The sequence below is a fragment of the Antechinus flavipes genome, chromosome 6 (genome assembly GCF_016432865.1).
Source record: "Antechinus flavipes isolate AdamAnt ecotype Samford, QLD, Australia chromosome 6, AdamAnt_v2, whole genome shotgun sequence".
Taxonomy (NCBI): domain Eukaryota; kingdom Metazoa; phylum Chordata; class Mammalia; order Dasyuromorphia; family Dasyuridae; genus Antechinus; species Antechinus flavipes.
The window spans coordinates 3,367,051-3,385,894 of NC_067403.1; the positions used below are offsets into that span (position 1 = coordinate 3,367,051).

The following is an 18,844-nucleotide window of genomic DNA, read 5'->3' on the forward strand; positions in this document are numbered from 1 at the left end:
TCTTCTCATTGTTCTCCTTTTCAGGAGAGGCAATAGGGACACAAGTCACTTGTGAAGGGGAGGCCTTGGAGACCTCGTTCAAGGTCAGGGCACTTTGGCCAAGCCCCGGATTGTTTCTCCCGCTCCAGGCTTCAAAGCCAACCCATATTCCATGTTTTTAGTCTTGTTTCTAAAAGAACTGGCCTTCTCCATGATGGAAAAACTTGGGGGAAAGAAACCATTTGGTAGAGTTCTATGTAGCTGCCATTTTCTTCAGGGTGAAATTGGATTTTCCTGTTTAATTTTCCAAAAACTTCTGGCTAAAGGAAATCTGATACTGTTTTCTTGAGGAAAGCAATTAATCACCCAATTAGTTAATTGGATAATTAAACCAATGACCATGTATTGAACTTTGGCTTTAGCTCAAGGGAAATGCAGGGACAGGTATGGGGTGGGCTCTGCTTCCAAGGAGGCTGGAGGGAGAGACTGGAATAACTGGAGTCTAAGGGACCACGAGAGTGATACAAGAGACAGTCTCTTGTCTAGCCCAATATTGGGAGAAGTCCAAAGGGGAAGGACTGGATCTGTGACTTCATGTTGGAGGGACGTCCCTGAATGAGGAGACCCTTTCTATTGACACAGGGAGGCAACTTCTCTGCAACTTGGAGCCCAGGAGAGTGACCTGGGGCATGGAAGAGTTAAATCACTTTCTCAAGGGACACAGCAGGATGTGTGGGAGGCAAGTCTTGAACCTGAACCTTCCTGACTCCCAGACTAGGGACTGCACACTGCCTCTGGTCAGTAAACTTTAATGGTGCTGCTTCTTATCACTTGTTACTAACAGTATTGTGCCTCAAAAATCCTTCTGTGGTCCCTAAAGCCCATAGACGGATGAAACAATCAACCAGGAAGATTCCAGAGATAGAGAATGCTACTCCCCTCCAATTAGAAAGGGAATGGGCTCAGGGTGTAGACTATGATGGATATATATATATTTTTTTTACACAACCCACATGAAAATTTGTTTTGCTTGATTACATATATTTGTTATAAGAGTTTGCTTTTTGTTTTTAGCATGTATGTGTGAGTTTTGGGGGGCCAGATTTGAGGAGGTAGGAGAGAGAAACTTCCTAATGGAAAAGACTAAAATTTAATAAAATGAAGAGTTAATGGCATTTCCAATCTTTCTTACTCCAATTACTTAGTATTAGTGTTAAAGAACACTTAGTCCTTTGAAGAAATCTCTGTCTCTCTCTGTACTCTTAGTTCTCAGAAGCCCTCTATGAATCATCTATATTACAACAAGGAAGTGCATTGAGACAAACTAATAAAAACTCTTTCTCATGACTTTCTAGGGGACGATTGGAGGCAGCCATCAATAAGGCTTTTGGTCTCCTTTCCCTTCACAATTTAGTTTATAATTCTTTTTGGTTTTGGTTTTGTTTTCACTTCTTCTCATGAAGCATTTGATACAATTATCAGACACTGTAAATGGTCATGAGCCTCTAAGCCATAATCCAGGAGGGAAATTTTCAGAGTCCTACCTGGCAACAGGAACAGAGAGATCCTTTGGGTTATGTTGATTCTGGCAAGGCAGGACAGGCTTCTTGGGATGTTCTGGAACTTCACAAACAAACACATTTCCATCCAAAACACAAAAGACAGATGATCAAGTGAACATAAAGAGCACATGAGAGATATTATAACTTTGGCCAAATTAAATTCGTATCTCATTTGGAATAGTGCCTCCAGCTTCTGGCAGGTCTATGGAGACCATAAAACATCCATTCTGCAACCCACCTTGACTTGACATTTTAGGGTATAGGCAATAGACGGATATCCTTATAGCTCCTAGAGACTTTAGGATATTTTTTCTTTCAAAGAGTATTCCCTAAACTTCTTGGCTCTAAATGTACATTTGACCTTTCTAGGGAAGGAGGATGCTAACCTGAAGTCTTTGGTCTCTAAGCTTTAAAAAAAAGTCTGTGCCTTTAAGCTGGAGAAGAGAAGGCTTGGAGGGTATATGATGATAGTTCTTCAAATATCTGAAGAGATTTCATATGTCAGATGAGGCAGAATTATTTTGTTTGGTCTCTGAGAACAGAAGAAGGGTGTCTCCAGGGAGACAGCCTTTTGCCTCAGTGTATGAGGGAAACTCCTTACCCCTTAAATCCATCCAACAATTGAATAGTCTGCTGTGGAGGTGGGTGAGTTCCCTGTCACCGAAGGTATTTAAGCAGAAAAAGGATTATTACTTGTTGGGGATGTTATAGCTCTTAACAATTTTATTTGCGGTTTTCTTGATAGAGATACTGGAGGGGTTTGCGTTTTTTCCCCACCTCATTTTACAGGTGAGGAAACTTAAGGCAAACAGGATGAAGTGCCTTTCCCAGGGTCATGTAGTTAATAAGTGGTCCAATTTGAACTTGGATTTTCCTGATTTTAGGTCTTGTGTTCTCTAGCCACTGAGGTACCTGCCTACCCTGGGGATGTTTTAGAAGGGATTGTTTCCTCACACGGGTCAAAATTGGAAGAGAAAGTTTTCAATTTTAAGATTCAGTGATTTGATGAGTCTCTGATCTCTGTTCTTTTCATGTGTTTAGAAGGGAGGAAGGGATAGCTTAATAGTGTATTGCAAGCAAGGGGATGGGAGGGGACTTCCTTATAGGAGCCTAGCAGTGGTGGGATCCTCCCCCACTGACAGCTAATCTCTGTCCCCTTGGAACTTAGCTTGATGCCCTCTTTAGCAAGGGGCCCCAGATTTCTGATTTTGTCCTGTTACTCAGGAGTCCACAGCTGCTTGTCCAGTCTTCCCACAGTGTCCATATGCACCCCCCATGTTTTCCAGCCTTTCCCCCTCCCTGCAGCTGACACAGCAGCAAACAACAAGAACCGCATCTCTCAGTGGCAATCCAAAGTGTGGTGGAACCGTAGTTTGGAAAGTGTCTGAAGTCCAAGAAAGAGGCCACCATATGTGGCCAATCATGTGTTTACAAGTAGGAAGGGACAAGCTGGGCTGATGTGAAGCTGAAACTAAAGAGCAGAGGGTGGGTTTGGGGACCCTGGTGAATTTTAATTGTTGGCTCTTTTTGTACATTACATAGATACACTGAAATTGGGGGATGAAAAGGCATCATGACACGATTAAAATAATAGAGGTCCTTGACCCGAAGCACTAATAATCCAGCTATAGCAATAAAAGAAAATATTCTATGCAAATAACATAATGAATATACCTTTCTCTCCTCGGTGCACCTGTAGAGAATCAGAACAATGATGATAAATGACTCAGAAACAGAAAGTTTCAGAAGATGCACTAGTAGAAATTGGGAAATATATGGAGAATAGAAATATTACTAAATAATCGCAATTTCAGAATAAAAATAATTAAATGAAATAAAATAAGAGAAAAAAGAGTTCAGCCCAAACTGACCCAGACATAATTTTATAACCAGGGTAAATTATCCCATTTAAGAAAGATTACTTTGGGGAAAAGAGGGTTAGTCATTTTAATTCCTACTATCTCCTTTCTGACAGTCCTTAATTGGGTACCTTAGGGTTTCTAAATGCTCTATAATTGATACATACTTTCATAGAGCATTTGTAACTTTAGGCTGGGAGCTCCCCCATGGATGAAGGTAAAACAATTTTAAGATGCAGGTCAGGTCAAAAATGTTTTAAAAATCCTCATGTTTTACTTCACTCCTTGAAGTAAGTTTGATACTATAATTGAAACGCAAAAATTTTGATGGAACCTTACTCTTTGATGGAAGAAAGAGCATTAGACTTGACTTCAGAAAATCTGGACTCTGTTTTTGATCTTCATATACCAGCTATAGTAACCAGGCCTTAGCAGAGTGAGCAGAAATGGTGCTGGCTTGAGCACTGACTAAATGTGTTCCAATCCTATCTCTGCTAATTATTAGCTAATTGATCGAGGATTAATTTTTCTGGACCTTGGCTATAGAATGAAGGGATTAGAAAGGTGACCTCTAAAGCAGAAGGTCAAACACACAACCTATACCCTTTCCCAGTGCTATGGAGCCAGATTAAAATGCAATTGGGAAATAACAGAACAAATAAAAATAGAAAATTGTTGTTTAGTTGTTTCTCACTTTTTGTGACCCCATTTGGGATTTTCTTAGCGAATAGTGATTTGCCATTTCTTTCTCCAGCTTATTTTACAGAGAAGGAAAGTGAGGTAAACAGGGTTAAAGGACTTGCCTAGGATCACATAGCTAATAAGTGTCAGAGACCATATTTGAACTCATGAAGACAAGTGTTCCTGAAACCAAGCCTTGAACTCTATGCATTGTGTTGCCTCCCTGAATGGAATATATGGTATTAATATGTGATTTTCTCAGCCAATATGTGAATTGTAGGAATCCTTATATATGATTTCATGTTTTTATTTGCTCTAATGTATTAATTCCAGCTCTAAATATTGGAATTTCAACTAGATTCAATAATCCTCAGCAGGATCTTTTCGAGTGCTTGATATACTTTGTCATCAGTAAAGATTAACTTTACATTTACTGAAGTTGAGCAAACAACTAATAGCAGTGAATGAGATATGGTTGGAAATGTATTTGCTGTATGATAATGGGCCAATAATTTAGTCTCCCTGCTGTGTCCTTCCAACTCTTCTCGCCTTTGTGGGCAAACTTTTCAGGAGGGCCATCGACAGCGGCGCTGTCACTCTCTCCCCTCTCCCCCTTCTTCTCTCACTACAATCCAGTTTTGACTCATCCTTTCAGCCCAGTGCTCTCTCCAGAGCCACCAATCGCCAGATCCAGTCTCCTGGTTCTTCTCCTCCTATCTATCAGACCTCTTCTCCATCTTCCTATTGGATGCTTCTCTCTTTAACTGGAGATGTTCTACGGGCCCTGCATTGACCTATCTACCTTTCTTCTTCTATAATGCTTCGCTTGGTAACCTAAGTATAAATATGTACATATATGTATAAACACACATAAAGTATATAAATATAAGTATAGATATATTAAATTATGCATTAAATATAATTCCCATAGATTTAGTTATCCTTGCTGTGCTGATGATTCTCACATCTACCCTCCTGTCCCAGGCTCTCTGCTGACATCCACCTCTCATCTGCATCTTTTCAGACCCCTGAAGTTCAGTCCAAAGCTGAACTCCTTCTCTTTTCCCCTCAATGCTCCTCGGCACCTTCCCTATAAGGTAGAGGTAGCCCCAATCCCTCAGCTCCTCAGACTCCCTACATGGATCACATCTTCCACTTGTCAGTGTTTCTCATCACTTCACCCCGTTTTGCCCGATAGGTGCCTGCCACCTTTTCCACATCTCTCTAATATCCCCTTTCTCCTCTAGGACAGTGACTGGGCAGACCTGTATCACTAAATACTTGGATTATTGCAGCAGCCTAATGTTAGCTGTCTGCCTTACCTCTTTACCCACTTCAATCCACCCTGCATTCAGGCAGCAATGGGCAAGTTTGATTGTCAGCCCTTTCTCCCATCTCCTCATTAAACTTCAGTAGTTCCCTATTGCCTCCAGGATCAGAGGCCATCAGCTCCCTTGCTTTACCTTGCTAGTCTTATACTTGACTCCTCAACAGACACTCTTGGTTTCAGGGACAGGGATCTCTTTGCAGTTCTGTGAAAGAGATACTTTATCTCTTGGCTCTGACTTTTTTGTCTCCCTCCCAGAGGGAATGCTTTTTCTCTTCATTTCTGCCTAATATCTCCTGGCTCCTTTAAGTCTCAACTAAAATCCCACCTCCTACAGGAAGCCTTTCCCCAAGCCATCCTAATTCTATTGCCTTCCATCTTGTGTTTGTGTATATCTGTTTGCTTGATGTCTCTGCCATCAGATGTAAATACCTTTGGGTTAGGGACTGTCTCTTGCTTCTGGCACACAGTAGGCACATAATAGATGCTTATGAACTGGATATTGTATTTATCCTCTATGTGACTTTGGGCAAGTAATTTCTCTTTTTCTAGCTTCAGTTTTCTCTCCTCTAAAATGAGGAGGTTGGTCTAAGTGGTTTTAAAGATTTTAAGCTGTAAATCCAGCTGCATCATTTTAAAAATTATTGCTTTATAAGAAATAACATTTAACGCCAATATAAACAACCAAACTTGTTTATTAACTTTGAACATTTAATTGATTCCAGAACAGGTAAAGAGCTTCCTTCTAAGGATTCATCACAGTTTTTGTTGAATTATTATCATTCACTTGTCATCATATGGTCCATAATGATTACGTACTCTATCCTTCTGGTTCTGTTTTTTTTTTTTCATACCATGGATCAGAAAGATCTTGCCAGATTCATTTATATTCATCATAATTTTTCTTCTTAATTATATCATAAAATCTAGTCTTAGATACAAACTAACCATTTGGCCATGCGCAAGTCACTTAAACTCTGTTTTATAATTTCCTCCACTATAAAGTGGGGTCCTCCTAGCACCAATTATGTATGACACGATGTGCAATGTTTTACAGTCATATAACCCCACATCTACAAAGGAGGGAAGGAGGTGAATTTTCTCAAATTTTTTTTTCTGAATCTAAAGCTTGTGACCAAAGACTTTTTAAAGACAGACTATTATGCTCATTTAAGGTGTTTTCTAGGGTCTATGTTTATTTATATGTGTAGTCAGTTATTACAAAGATACCAAATTAAAAAAATGTCCTGTTCAAAGTCTAAGGAGAAGATATATTGTCTATTATGAGAGAAACTCTCCAGTGGTTCCTGTCTAGAGTTAACATTGTGCTGATTTTATTAAGTCCTGGGAACACTGCAGTACTTCCTCAATGATAGAAAGAAAGAGTATTTATTATGCATTTACTATATGTTAAGTACTGCATTAAGTGCTGAGGATACTAATATAAGAAAGCAAAACAGTTTCTGCTCTCAAGGTCTCCAATACATAAAGGATAGTTAGAAAGGATAAGATAGCAGAACTTTGGAGGGAGAAACCTGTTTGTGATGTGGAGATTACCAAGAAATATGAAGGAAACCAGATAAGGTCCAAGTTCTCTGATCCCAGAGTGGTTCCAGAGGCTAATTGTGCCTATCACTTTTGACCTGCCCATTATCACTGATGGGAGGAGTCAGAGGAAGGCTGTGGGGAGGCTTGGAAATGTTAGCCCAAGTGATTATGGGAAGAAAATGAGATGGAAGCCTCAAAATAAGGCAAAATCTTATTAGTCAGAGCTCAAGATAGTTCTGGGAGTAGAATCAGTGAAATCTATCATCATTCAAGTAAAGTAATTCTAGTTATCTACTATGGAAAAATAAAATGGATAAAAAAGCTCAGTGAACTAATCAACAGCCTATTAAAATATTACTACATTAATGTATCTTGGGCTGACCTGGCAGATTGACAAGAAGATGATCTCCAAATGGAATAGGGTTAAGAAATCCTCTTTTTGTGCAGTCCTTTCAATGATAGCAACCTGTTGGCTATATTTTCAATGGAAATGTCTTCCTAAATGATTCTCTATGGTCGTAAATCATGAATACCACGATCTAAGAACAATCAAAATTGCAAGGAGCAATAGAAACATACATGGTGGACCTAAATAGGCTTTGATATAGTTTGAATGGCTATTTATGTATGAGGGGTAAAATAAGAGACATAGTCAAGTTTATATACGATTGGGAAAAGAGATGGTTTGGGACTGGCATGTAAGAATGAGTGATGGACAGTCCAACTGCTGTACTGATATTCATGAAATATTGAAATGATCAGCGAATGAGCTCAAGGGCATTGGTGAAATACTCTATATAAGCGCTGCAAAAAAGATGGAGACAAGACTTGGGAGAAAAAGGGGTGGAGGTGTCACAAAAATGAGCAGTTGAATTAGTGCTGAGAAAATCAATGATCTGTTAAGTGTCCCTGATATAATGCCTCTCCTTTTTTTTTTATTTATAATTTCTATTAGTCAGAAAACATTTATTAAGTGCCTACAATGTACCAGACATTGTGCTAAGTGCAAAAAAGTATAAAGAGAAGCAAGAGACAGTCTCTGCCTTGAGGAGTTCACATTCTCAGGGGGGAAACAACACACAATTATTTCACCATATATGTGAGGGATATTGGGGATAATCAACAAGTCAAGGTACTAATGCACAGAAAAAGGAACTTAATTGTAGTTTTACGCAAGATAGATAACTAAGACTCTTGGCTCTCATTGTCATACAGGAGAATCACCTTTCCCAGAATACTTCTTTAAAAGTACCTCTGTTAAGTGCCTCATTTAATGGAATTAGAGAATGCTGGAGATGGACAGCTCTGGAGATCTTTGGATGCAACCCCTTCACTTTCAGATGAGGTAAGTGAGGACTCTGGAGGTTTAAGTGACTTGTCTCACTCAGGTCATGTAATCCACATACTGCATCCCTAGCACCCAACTCCAAAGCTGGGGCTCTTTCCATTAAAACATACTGCCTCTGTAGTAAACCTCAGCAGATGGTACAATCCCTGACTGACACTGTGTTTTGTGCTATACTAAATAATATTGTACAAATGTTTCCAGTACATTTTACGTGTCTCTTGCTAAAAGTTCTGCGACACTGAAAGATATATACTCTATACTTGAAAAAGTCTCCACTGTGTAATGGTACAGTCCCTTTAAATCAGTTCAGTTACAGGTACCTCAAGTACTGTAAAAGCATGTGCTTTCCTACTAGAGAATTTGTTCCCTTTTACCAATTTTTAATAGTACTGAAGGAGATGTCTACTTACATCGTTTAAATCCTTCAAACTGATCTGTCTGGAAGAGAAAGAAATATATGGTTACATAAAATATTTCATAATAATCAAGCCCAAATTATTCCAAGTCCTTAAAAACTTTGATTACATTTTCATTGCCAAATTAATAGCCCTTGGTCTGGGGAGAAATTTATAGGTGCTATATAAGTAAAGCCAGGTTATTTTTCCCATAATTTTCTTGGAGAAAAAAGTTATGATCTGCTATAAAAGGTGGTGACAGAAATGAAATTAATCATGAGAAATATAAGATGTCCAAGTTCATTCGTTTGGGAGAATTTTAATACCTTCATCTTTCCTTCTGACATTTTGTTCACCATGTCCAACTTCATTAGAAAAATCGTGCTCACTCCTGTCACCATGGTTTTAAAGCTCCTAGTTATTCACTTTGGGGAAGTGTAAATAGTTTTCAAAATGAAACTGTCAAACCGGGCAGAATGGGAATGATAAAATGTTAGAGCTGCAAGCTATCCAAGAGAAAAAGATCATCAGGTTCAGTCAGAAGAACTGGATTCTTGTCCCGTCTCTGTTACCTACCAGGTAGATCCCTGGGCAAGACAGTAAATCACCCAAGCCTCAGTTTCCCCATCAATTTTCCCATCAGTCACATTTCTAGCACTAAGGTTTTCTCAAGTGTTAACATCTGCCTTTAGAGACTGAGCTTAGAGAGCAAGTTTCACAATACCAGGCGACTAAGTGTCATAGGGAGACAGTATTGATCCATCTGCCCTGTGCTCCCCGAATGCAGGCTAGTGCTGGAGCCAGTGGGGATGGTGATGGTTACCCTTCTGTGTATGTATCTTTATCCCTCTCTGAATTGTCTCCGTTTCTCTCTGTCTCCTCTTTCCCCCCTCCTCCTCCCTCTCTCTTGAGAGAGAGACAGAGACAGAGACAGAGAGAGAAGGGCAGAGAGAAACACAGAGGGAGAGAGAGAGGAGGAAGGGAAAGAAGACAAAGGGGAGAGGGGAGAGAGAGAAAGAGGAGAAAGAATGAGGGAAAGAGGAAGGAGGGAGAGAGATACAGAGAAACAGAGACAAAGACAGAGAGACAGAGACACTCCTGGGTCAGAGGGGTGCTTGGGAAGATCTCCTGGTGGAAGTGGGAGGGGGTGTGGGGGGCAATCAGGCTTTAAAGCTGCCGAAATTTAGCTTTCAACTCACTCCTCCTTCCCCTCCCGCCCTCAATGTCGACCCACCCGGGGAGAAAGGAGCCCCTCTCCCAGCAGGAGGGTGAGGCTGGAGGCCGGGAGGACTGCCATTGATGCAGGTGCTTCTGGATGCAAATCAGGCCCTAAATAGAGATCGCTCCTGGTTCCCATTGCCCTCAAGCTAGTCAGTTTTCTCTAGAGAGGTTCTCTGGGGGCTGCTGTGGGCGTAAAGACCCACGAACCTAGGATGAGGGGAGTGGGACAGCAGAGGGAACTTGTGCTGTCTGAGCTAGGGTAAAAGTCAAGACTGCCCACGAAAAGGCTTTGTTTAGAATAAGCTAGAAAAGCTCCACTTTTGTGCCTTCCCTCCTCTCCCTCCCCCTCCCTTCCTCTCCCTCCCCTCCCTTCCTCTCCCTCCCCCTCCCTTCCTCTCCCTCCCCCTCCCTTCCTTCCTTCCCTCCCCTCCCTTCCTTCCTTCCCTCCCCTCCCTTCCTCTCCCTCCCCCTCCCTTCCTCTCCTTCCTTCCTTCCTTCCTCCCCTCCCTTCCTTCCTTCCTTCCTTCCTTCCTTCCTTCCTTCCTTCCTTCCTTCCTTCCTTCTCTCCCTTCCTTCCTTCCTTCTCTCTCTTCCTTTCTTCCTTCTCTCCCTTCCTTCCTCCCTCCCCCTCTCCGTCTTTCCATCTCCCTGTCTCTCTTCCTCCTTCCCTCAGAAACCTATCCCCAGGTTAAGCGGAATACAACAAAGTGTGTCCTGGAGACCCAGGGAACATTTAAGGACTTTCATGACTTTCAAGGTAGTTCTGCTGTTCACAGGATGTAGCCTCGGCTATAATTGAGTCCGAAGAAAGCAGAACCGGGCCTCTGACTTGGCAGTCAGCCATGGGCTCTCAGGTCCCTCTGGCCGTCCTCCATTCCTTCTAGGTGACCCCATCTCATTTCCCCCCTCAGCCCCTCTGCGCAAGCTCTCCCTGGCGCCTGCTGGTGCAGATCCCCCAATGCAGCCTATTCACACCTGCGCTTGTTCCAGATCTCAGCTTAGGAGCCGCCTCCTCCCGACAAAAACCCGGCCCACTGGATTCCCCTAAATCTTTATTTCCTTTGCGTACTAGATCTCTCTGGGATTTTTGGTTTTGTATCGTCCCTCGCCATAAATTGGGAATTGCTCACTATTTACCACTAGCGGCCCAGAGCCTTGCTTGTGCAACAAATTACCGGATCCCTTACAATAAGCACAATGTCAAGAAGGGACCCTGCGCGATCGAGTCTTGTGAAATGAAGCTAAGATCCGTCGTTCGGCCGGGCAGGAGGGTGCAGGACAAAGAGCCCCATTGAGAGGGCCGCGTCCAAGCTCGGGCTCCTCCCGCTCGGTGGCCTTTGGCCAGCCCCGGCCTCCCTGGACAAATTTCCGCTCCTGCAATGCAAGGCTGCTCTCCATGGTCCCTGGGGGCCCTTCCTGCTCCCTGACTCTTGTCGCAGTGGTGCAGCCCCAGGTTGGAAGGCGATGGACTTGGATCCAGTTCTGGCTGTACTAGAGCTGGGCAATCCTGGGCAAACTCTCCGAATTTCTCCTCAATTTCTCCATCCCCAGAACCAGAGGACTGGGTTGGCTGTCCGGGAAGGACCCTTCAGCCGCCAGTCTTGTGAACCTGATCACATCCAGAGCATCTTGTCTTGCAGCTGGCTCTGCAAACCAGTGGTCTCTGCCTGAGGGTCTCCCCAGCCTGAGACTTCTCCCTCTCCCCCAATCAGGACCCTCTGCATATCCCCTCCCCCTCCCCCCCCAACCAGGAGGGAAAGGCTCAAGTGAAGGCAGCACAGATTGGAAGGCCTATGTGGGCTTGGGAGCTGAGATCAAAGATGCTGCCCATGGAGCGGCTCTAAGGGGCCTTTTGATCCTCTGTGATCTGCATTTAGCACTTGGCAGGCCTGCTTAATGAGGGACCAGGACCTGCTTTTTTTCTCAGCTACCATCATCAAAATGTAGGGCCAGCGTGTGATCCTTTACATGAGTTTCGTAGTTTAGAAAGCCCATGCATGTTTAATCCTTCTGAGCCCTCTGAGATGGATGGAATATTCCCAATTTAATGATCAGGAAATTGAGATTCAAGAGATTAGGGTCATGTATGGTCCCTTCCCCCATCAGTCAGTTACAGAGCTGCTTTTATAATGTTTGATTCCCAGCTCAGCCTTGTCTCTGTTAAATCCATATCACCTAAACAGTCAAGCCCTAGAAATAAAGCCAATGGCTCACCCAGTGCTACTCCCAATCAAGAGAATAATTACAGTTGGGGAGAACAATGAACATCGCTGATTCTCTATATTCTTAGAAGGGATCTAGCTTAAGACACAACATTCCCAGAGTCAAATTAACCATAGCTCCTGTTTCTGTAGTCAGTTAAATTGTACAAAGCAACTTTCCTTTCTGCAATACTCTGAGACATATTATTATAATTGGGGTTGTAATATATCATTATAGGGTCAGATATTTACATCTATATTGATATATCTATATAGCTCTTTGCAAACTTTAACATGTTACGTAAATGTTGGATAAAATTTGTTACTTTATAGCGATTTTTTTTTACTATGACTCTCATTTTAATGAGCCGCCCAGCGATGAGTCTGTAATACTTTGTAAATAAGGAATTGCATAGAAGTGAGATAAGGATGTCATTGACCAGACAAGATGACGCGATGATGAGTAGGCACTGGCATTGGGACGTCAAGAGTCCTTGAGTGCAAGTTGGGTGAACTAATTGTTGTGAACTTATGGAAATCATGGATGTGTGATGGAATGGGCAGCAGGATTGGATTTGGGGTCAGGAAGAAGCAGGTGTGATTTCTGTCTCAGATACTGATGAATTGTAGGATGATGAATTGATTAACCTTGCTCAGTCTGTCGCTTCATTCCTAAAGTGGGGATGGCAATCGTCCTATAAAACAGGGTGGTTGTAAGGATCTAATGAAGAAACAGGTACAAAGTTCTTCATAAACGTTAAAGTTCTATTTCAACGTTAGTATTCTTCTTCTTGTTGTTGTTAATGGCAGCCTGTATCATTGGGGAAGGGAACTCCCAAATGGAAGGGGCCCCAGACCCCTTAAAGTAGCTCCATTTTAAAAATATGAAGGCTGAAGACTAGTGAGATTAAATGACGCCTTCAGAATCACATAGCAAGTAAATGATAGAGCCAAGATTTGAAGCAGTTTTCTGGTGCTGAGATTTATATTCTTTCCAGAATAACTATTATTTAGCATCTCAGGTTACAAATTATTTCCACATTCATTTGTTCATTGGATCCTCATAATAAACTCATGAGGTGGGTTGTACAGGTATTATAGTTCCTATTCTTAAGATTAGGAACTGAAAATCAGAAAAGTAATTTGTTCACAATCGAAAGCTTTGCAGGATTTTAGAGCTAGTCTTGAAAGGCCTCTCAGGAGAACATTTAGTCTGACCCTTTAACTTTAGAAATAAAAAAACAGATTTTGAGAGGGTCCTACGTAAGATTTTAGAGTGAGCAAATGGCAGAACTATGTCCTCTAACTCCTCAATGCTACCTTCGCCTGGGAATCCAAAAGGATGAACATTTGATTTGTTGGTGCCTCCATGAAGGGTATTTCTACTCTCCACACTAGACAGGTTTCTTCTTGTGTTGTACCTGATTCTTTGTGACCCCAATTGGGATTTTCTAGGCAAAGCTAAAGTAGAAGTTTACCATTCTCTACTCCTGCTCATTTTTCAATTGAGGAAATTGAGGCAGACAGGATGACTTTCCCAGGCTCACACTGAGACCAGATTTGAAAATGAGGAAGATGAGTCTCTCTGACTCCAGGCCTGGTACTCTATCTACTTTGCCAGCCTCTCCCCTCCAAAAAGGGATGAACAAAGCCGTAGAACATTTTTAAAGTCTTAGAACATGGAAATACAGAACTTAAAGTTCATCTACTCTAAACCTTTTTTAAAAAGCAGGTTTAGAAACTGAATCCGAGAGAGAGTCAAAGACTGACTCCATTTAAGCCACTAAGAGGCTCAGGCCTTCTGCTTCAAGTCCAAAGCTCCTGTCACCACAAGTCATGCTGGCCCAGGGAATCTAAATTGCTTTGGAGATATATTCTGTGGTGAAATAGCAGAAAGGGAGCTATTCCTATACCCTAAAGAAATTCATTAAAAATCTTTTTTGTAAGTCTCTTGGGGAGATGCTGCTATTTGGACTTGTTGCATTTTTTTGACCACAGCAGGGTAACAAATATTTTTTGAGTGATGAGAAAAACGATCTATTGTGGACATTTAATATTAGAGGTCCGGATTTTCAATATCTCTTTGTCAAAAGAGCAATAACATTTTTGACAAATGTGTTTTCCCGTGATGTTTTCACTTACTGAGATTTAGTGATTGGGAATTTAGAAAGTCTACCAAACCTAAAACAAATTCCTTCTAGTTTGTGACTGCAGCTTCCCGATTCAAGGGAACCAGCTGAATAAACTGTGATCATGTCTCTTTCTTGGATGGCTATAGGATATCAAGAACAAAGCAGAGGATTTTCAAGAAAAGAAATCTGGGTGTGAATTCTGGTTCTTTTTTTTTTTTTTTTTTACTGTAGGCAAATCACTCAACACCCTCATCTGACAAGTGGGAATAAATATCTTTGACCTGGTCACCTCATAGGAAATTACTTTGTAAACTGTAGTTATTTAAATGTGAATAGGAATCACAGAGAGTTTGGAAGGACTTCAGAGAACACAGAGTATGAATCACTCTTTTCAATGTGGGGCACAGTGCCTTGTACCTAATAGATGTTCAAGGAAGTCTTTTGGATTGAATCTTCTCTTTCAATCACCTCATTTTACAAATGAGAAAACTAAAGCCCAGGGAAGTTAAATGTTGATTAGTCTTCTTAGTTAAGTGTTTATTATTAATGCTTCTTGGTATTTTTTAACAGAAACTTTAGTTTTGGAAAGGAATTAGGTTGACATTTTCCTAAGATCATTTTTCAAGTGGTCACAATTCTTGTAAATCTTGTAAAGATGTGTTGAACTGAAACTTAAGGTAGAAGGCAATAATGACCATTGTCTGTGCTGTGTACAACTCAAAACTTACCTGGGGATCCTGTCGTCTTTTAGAAAATCATTTCTTTGGTTTAGAATGACTCGACTGTTTTCTGGTTCAGGAGGAAGGGGTCGATATTTCTTTGGAAGGGTATTTGGAGGCCTGTCATTATAGAGAAACAAAACAAAATTAATTTGGAAGATTGCAAGATTTTTAAAGAAATAGCTCTTACAAGATAGGAAACGAGACTCTCCACACCAGCATCAGTTGCTCTTTCACAGCCATGAAGAAATGTCAAGAGGATTATGGACTTTGGAGATTTATGGCTTTCCACCCTCACCAGTTGAAAGTTCATTCCACATCCCCTTTGTGTTGTTGTTGTTGTTGTTAACTTTCTTTGAAAACCTCAGGCTCATTCTTATGACCTTATTCTTTCTTTTATTTTCTTTAAAATGTAAGGTTAGCAAGCCCATGCCAAATATAACAGAAAAAGCAGATTGTCCATGGCATTGTAAATCTCTATTATGTACAGCTTGCTTTCCCTTTTAAGAATATAATCAATTCAACATAAGACATTCAAGGGTGTTTAGCTTGTCTAACTTTTATTCTAATCTATTTCATTCTGTGTATGTAAAAATACTTGTAAAATTCTCTTTCATCTTTCCTTCCCTCCCTCCCTTCCTCCCTCTCTTCCTTCCTTCCTTCCTTTTTTCCTTCCTTCCTTCCTTCTTCCCTCTCTCCTTTTTCCTTTCCTTCTCCCTTCTTTTCTTCTCTTTCTCTCTCTCTTTCCTTCCTTCCTTCCTTCTCCCATTGTTTTCAATTACCTCACTAAGAAAAAGAAAAGAAAAAACCTTGTAGCAAAATTTCTATATATGTTATGTTAAAAAATGTTTGTCCCATTCTGCAATTTGAAGCCATCAGCTCTGTGTTAGGAGATGAGTAGAATGCTTCCTTATTGGTCCTTTGGAATTGTGATTGGAATTGCATTAAACACAATTCTTTCCGTCCTGATTCTTCCTACAAGACCATACTATTGTATCCTTCCTCTTTCATCTTCTTTTACTTCTATCCCATGAACACGCCTTCTGTTTTGTAAACTGGTTGGTGAGTTCCCCGGCTTCCATATTTGTCTCTTTAGACAATTGGCCCCTTTTATTCCTTATCAGAATTGGTTCCCTGGATGTTGTCAGAATTCCATTTCTGAAGAGCTTCCCTCTCCCTGGGCTGATTTCCTTAGTCAAAATTTTAGTTATAGGATCTTAACTAAGTCTAACTCTGTAACCTCTAAAATCTGAGTTATCAAGAGAAGGAGAAGTGTTTTCATGAAAAAACAAATATATTTTGAGAGTCTTACCGAGGAGGTGGCAAAGGATTCTAGAAAAAAAAGAAATAGCAAATAGTATAAATGGGAGTAGTGACAATCTAATTGTGTCTACATTTTATAATAGACAAATACAAGAATCTTAAGATTTACAAAGCAGTTCCCTCAGAAGAGCTCTGTGAAGTGGCAAGTACTCTCTCCCAACCCCAAGTAATTATCTTTTCTCAAAGTAAGTGTGTGTGTGTGTGTGTGTGTGTGTGTGTGTGTGAGTGTGATTTTACTTATCTTTGGGCATATTATTTCCCCTCAGGAGAATATAAGCTGCTTGGGGATAGGGACTCTCACTTGTCATTATATCCCCACATGATAATTTGCTTGATTTACTTTATGTAATTGAATCAAGGCAGGCAGTTTAAAGATTATTATCTCCATCTTACAGATGGGGAAACTGAGGCTCAGACAGAAGACAGTAATTTGCTTCTGCTCACAGAAGAGTAAACATCAGTCACAGCTAAGATTCACAGCCTGTTCTTGGAATGCCAATTCCTATGCTTTCTCCCCACTGTCCGAGTCATGTAAATCTAGCAAACAGAATTTCCTCAAAGCTCAGCAATGGGCATTTAGCCTCCCATCCTTGTTGCCAAGTGGAAGGGCATCTGCTCCTCACTGGCAACGCTTCTGCTTACCTGGATTCCTCTGGCTTCCCTCTCTCCTGAAAAAGAGCAACAGAACACACCATTGAAACGCTGGCAATATAATAGCGAGTCATTCGTCCCTGGGGGTATCATCATGTTCTGTGCCTGGAGAGAAGGTGGAGGGCTCTCTTAGGGGCAGTGGGTCCTGCTGGACCCAAAGCCGGAGCGCAGGCATCCCGATCCTTACTCTGTACTCAGAACTTGGGATCGGCAAAGTCACTGCCCACCTCAGGCTCTCAATTTTCTTTTCTGTAGAATGAATGAGCTGGGCTAGGTGACCTCTAACATCTTTTCTTGGCACTCAATTTATGATTCCCTTAGTTTTTGTGGTTCAAACAGGTGAAGCCTGTTATAATTGAGAGTCCTAGAATTAGAAAACGTGAATTTAAATGCTGCCATCACTGCCAATATGTGTAAGTCACATATATATAAATGCTTAATAATTAACAAAAAGTAATGAGGATTTTAAGAGAATAAGAAGCAATAAAATTCATTCCTTTTTCTTTAAAAAAGCTCTTTTTACCTTAATACACAAAAGGCATATTTCCATAGACAAAGTAAAACAGAAAAAGTTTGCATATGAAACTGAGAATCTTTTTTTTATGACAATAAACTTTAGGCCAGTAGAACTTCTCAGGGAGACTAGAGCCCAATTAAAATTTAATTTAAAGTAAGAAAATACAACATAGATGTTAATTTGTGATTATCTAAGTCAATAAGTCAATAACTCAGAGATGAGTTTCTATTTGAGTCTGATGTCACTGATAAACAACTTGCTTTTGAAAAAAAGAACATGATAAATTTAAAATGTTTCTTTTTACATTGTCCTGCTTTCTGTATTTTTTGATAAAAGTTATTCTTCTTGGTAATATGTGGTTCAGTGGGAAAAAAATCTCTGTATTAGATTCCAGGAGACTTGAGCTCTTCTTGTCCCGGTCTGGCTACAAGTGGCTTGTGTGGTCACATTCAGCCCAACAATGGTTTAATCTTTTCTCTGAGTGGAACTCTGCTCCAACCTTGGGGAAGGTTCAAGGGTCAGATGCACCTTGCCTCCTCCGGATCGGAAGGGACTTTAGCAGCTCTCTGGATCTAGTAATATCAGAAGCTTCCCGCTACACTATAACCCATCGTGAGCATCCAGCCCTTGCTTGAAGATTTCCCGCGAAGTCCAGGACAGGTCATGAAATACTTGCGAGGATAACTAGGCGCACAATAACGATAAAGGACTTGTGTACTGTTCTTCACACTTCAGTTCCTTTATAACAAGAGTGAAAGATGATTAGCGTTATTTTGGAGGCTTGGAGATGTCTAGTGATGGGCTCTTGGCTACAGGGAACATATCCGAGCACCCAATCCAGAAGAGTGAGTGTCCTTCTCACACAAGACCACTCCAGTTAGCGTAAGGAGAGCATGGGAAGAGTGCAGATTGCTGTGTCCTACCCAGGGGTGATCACGTCCACCAGAAGGATCAGCCCTGCAATCTCAGTCTTCCCATGTCTAAAATAGGGTGATGATGACGCCTACTTCTCAGGGATGTCAGGAGGAACAAAAAAGATCCTATTTGAAATACTTTGTAAACTGTAAGCCCATGGAAAGGCGAGTTATGATTGGAGAACTTCACCAAAAATGGTGGAAAGAGACACGCTATAAAGATGGTAAGGAGGCAGAAGGTAACAGGGCAAGTAGCTCGTTTTGGCTAACTGTAGAATATGGGGGAAAGGGTGTTGGAAATAAAGCCGGACCATTAGGCCATGTCAAGAAATTTTAATTTTATTTTGTAGGTACTAGAGAGCCAGGGAAGGGATGAGAATAGAGAAATGAAGGATCACACTGTTATAAACGTTTGCAATCATAGTTCTTCACCTGTTCCCCGAGGCTCATTGCTTCTGACCCAACAG

The 18,844-nt window shown here is 41.1% G+C and overlaps 1 protein-coding gene across 1 annotated transcript in view; it reads right to left on the bottom strand.

Moving 5' to 3' along the window:
- Positions 1-18,844, bottom strand: part of CLNK (cytokine dependent hematopoietic cell linker) — a 110,896-nt gene that overhangs the window by 35,304 nt on the left and 56,748 nt on the right. Inside the window, exons 9-14 of the mRNA XM_051965421.1 lie at positions 16,938-16,963; positions 16,285-16,304; positions 14,982-15,092; positions 8,715-8,742; positions 3,216-3,234; positions 1,524-1,602 (exon numbers count right to left, since the gene is read on the bottom strand). Of these exons, the coding sequence (XP_051821381.1) occupies positions 1,524-1,602; positions 3,216-3,234; positions 8,715-8,742; positions 14,982-15,092; positions 16,285-16,304; positions 16,938-16,963 (283 nt within the window). The remainder of the gene's footprint in view (positions 1-1,523; positions 1,603-3,215; positions 3,235-8,714; positions 8,743-14,981; positions 15,093-16,284; positions 16,305-16,937; positions 16,964-18,844) is intronic.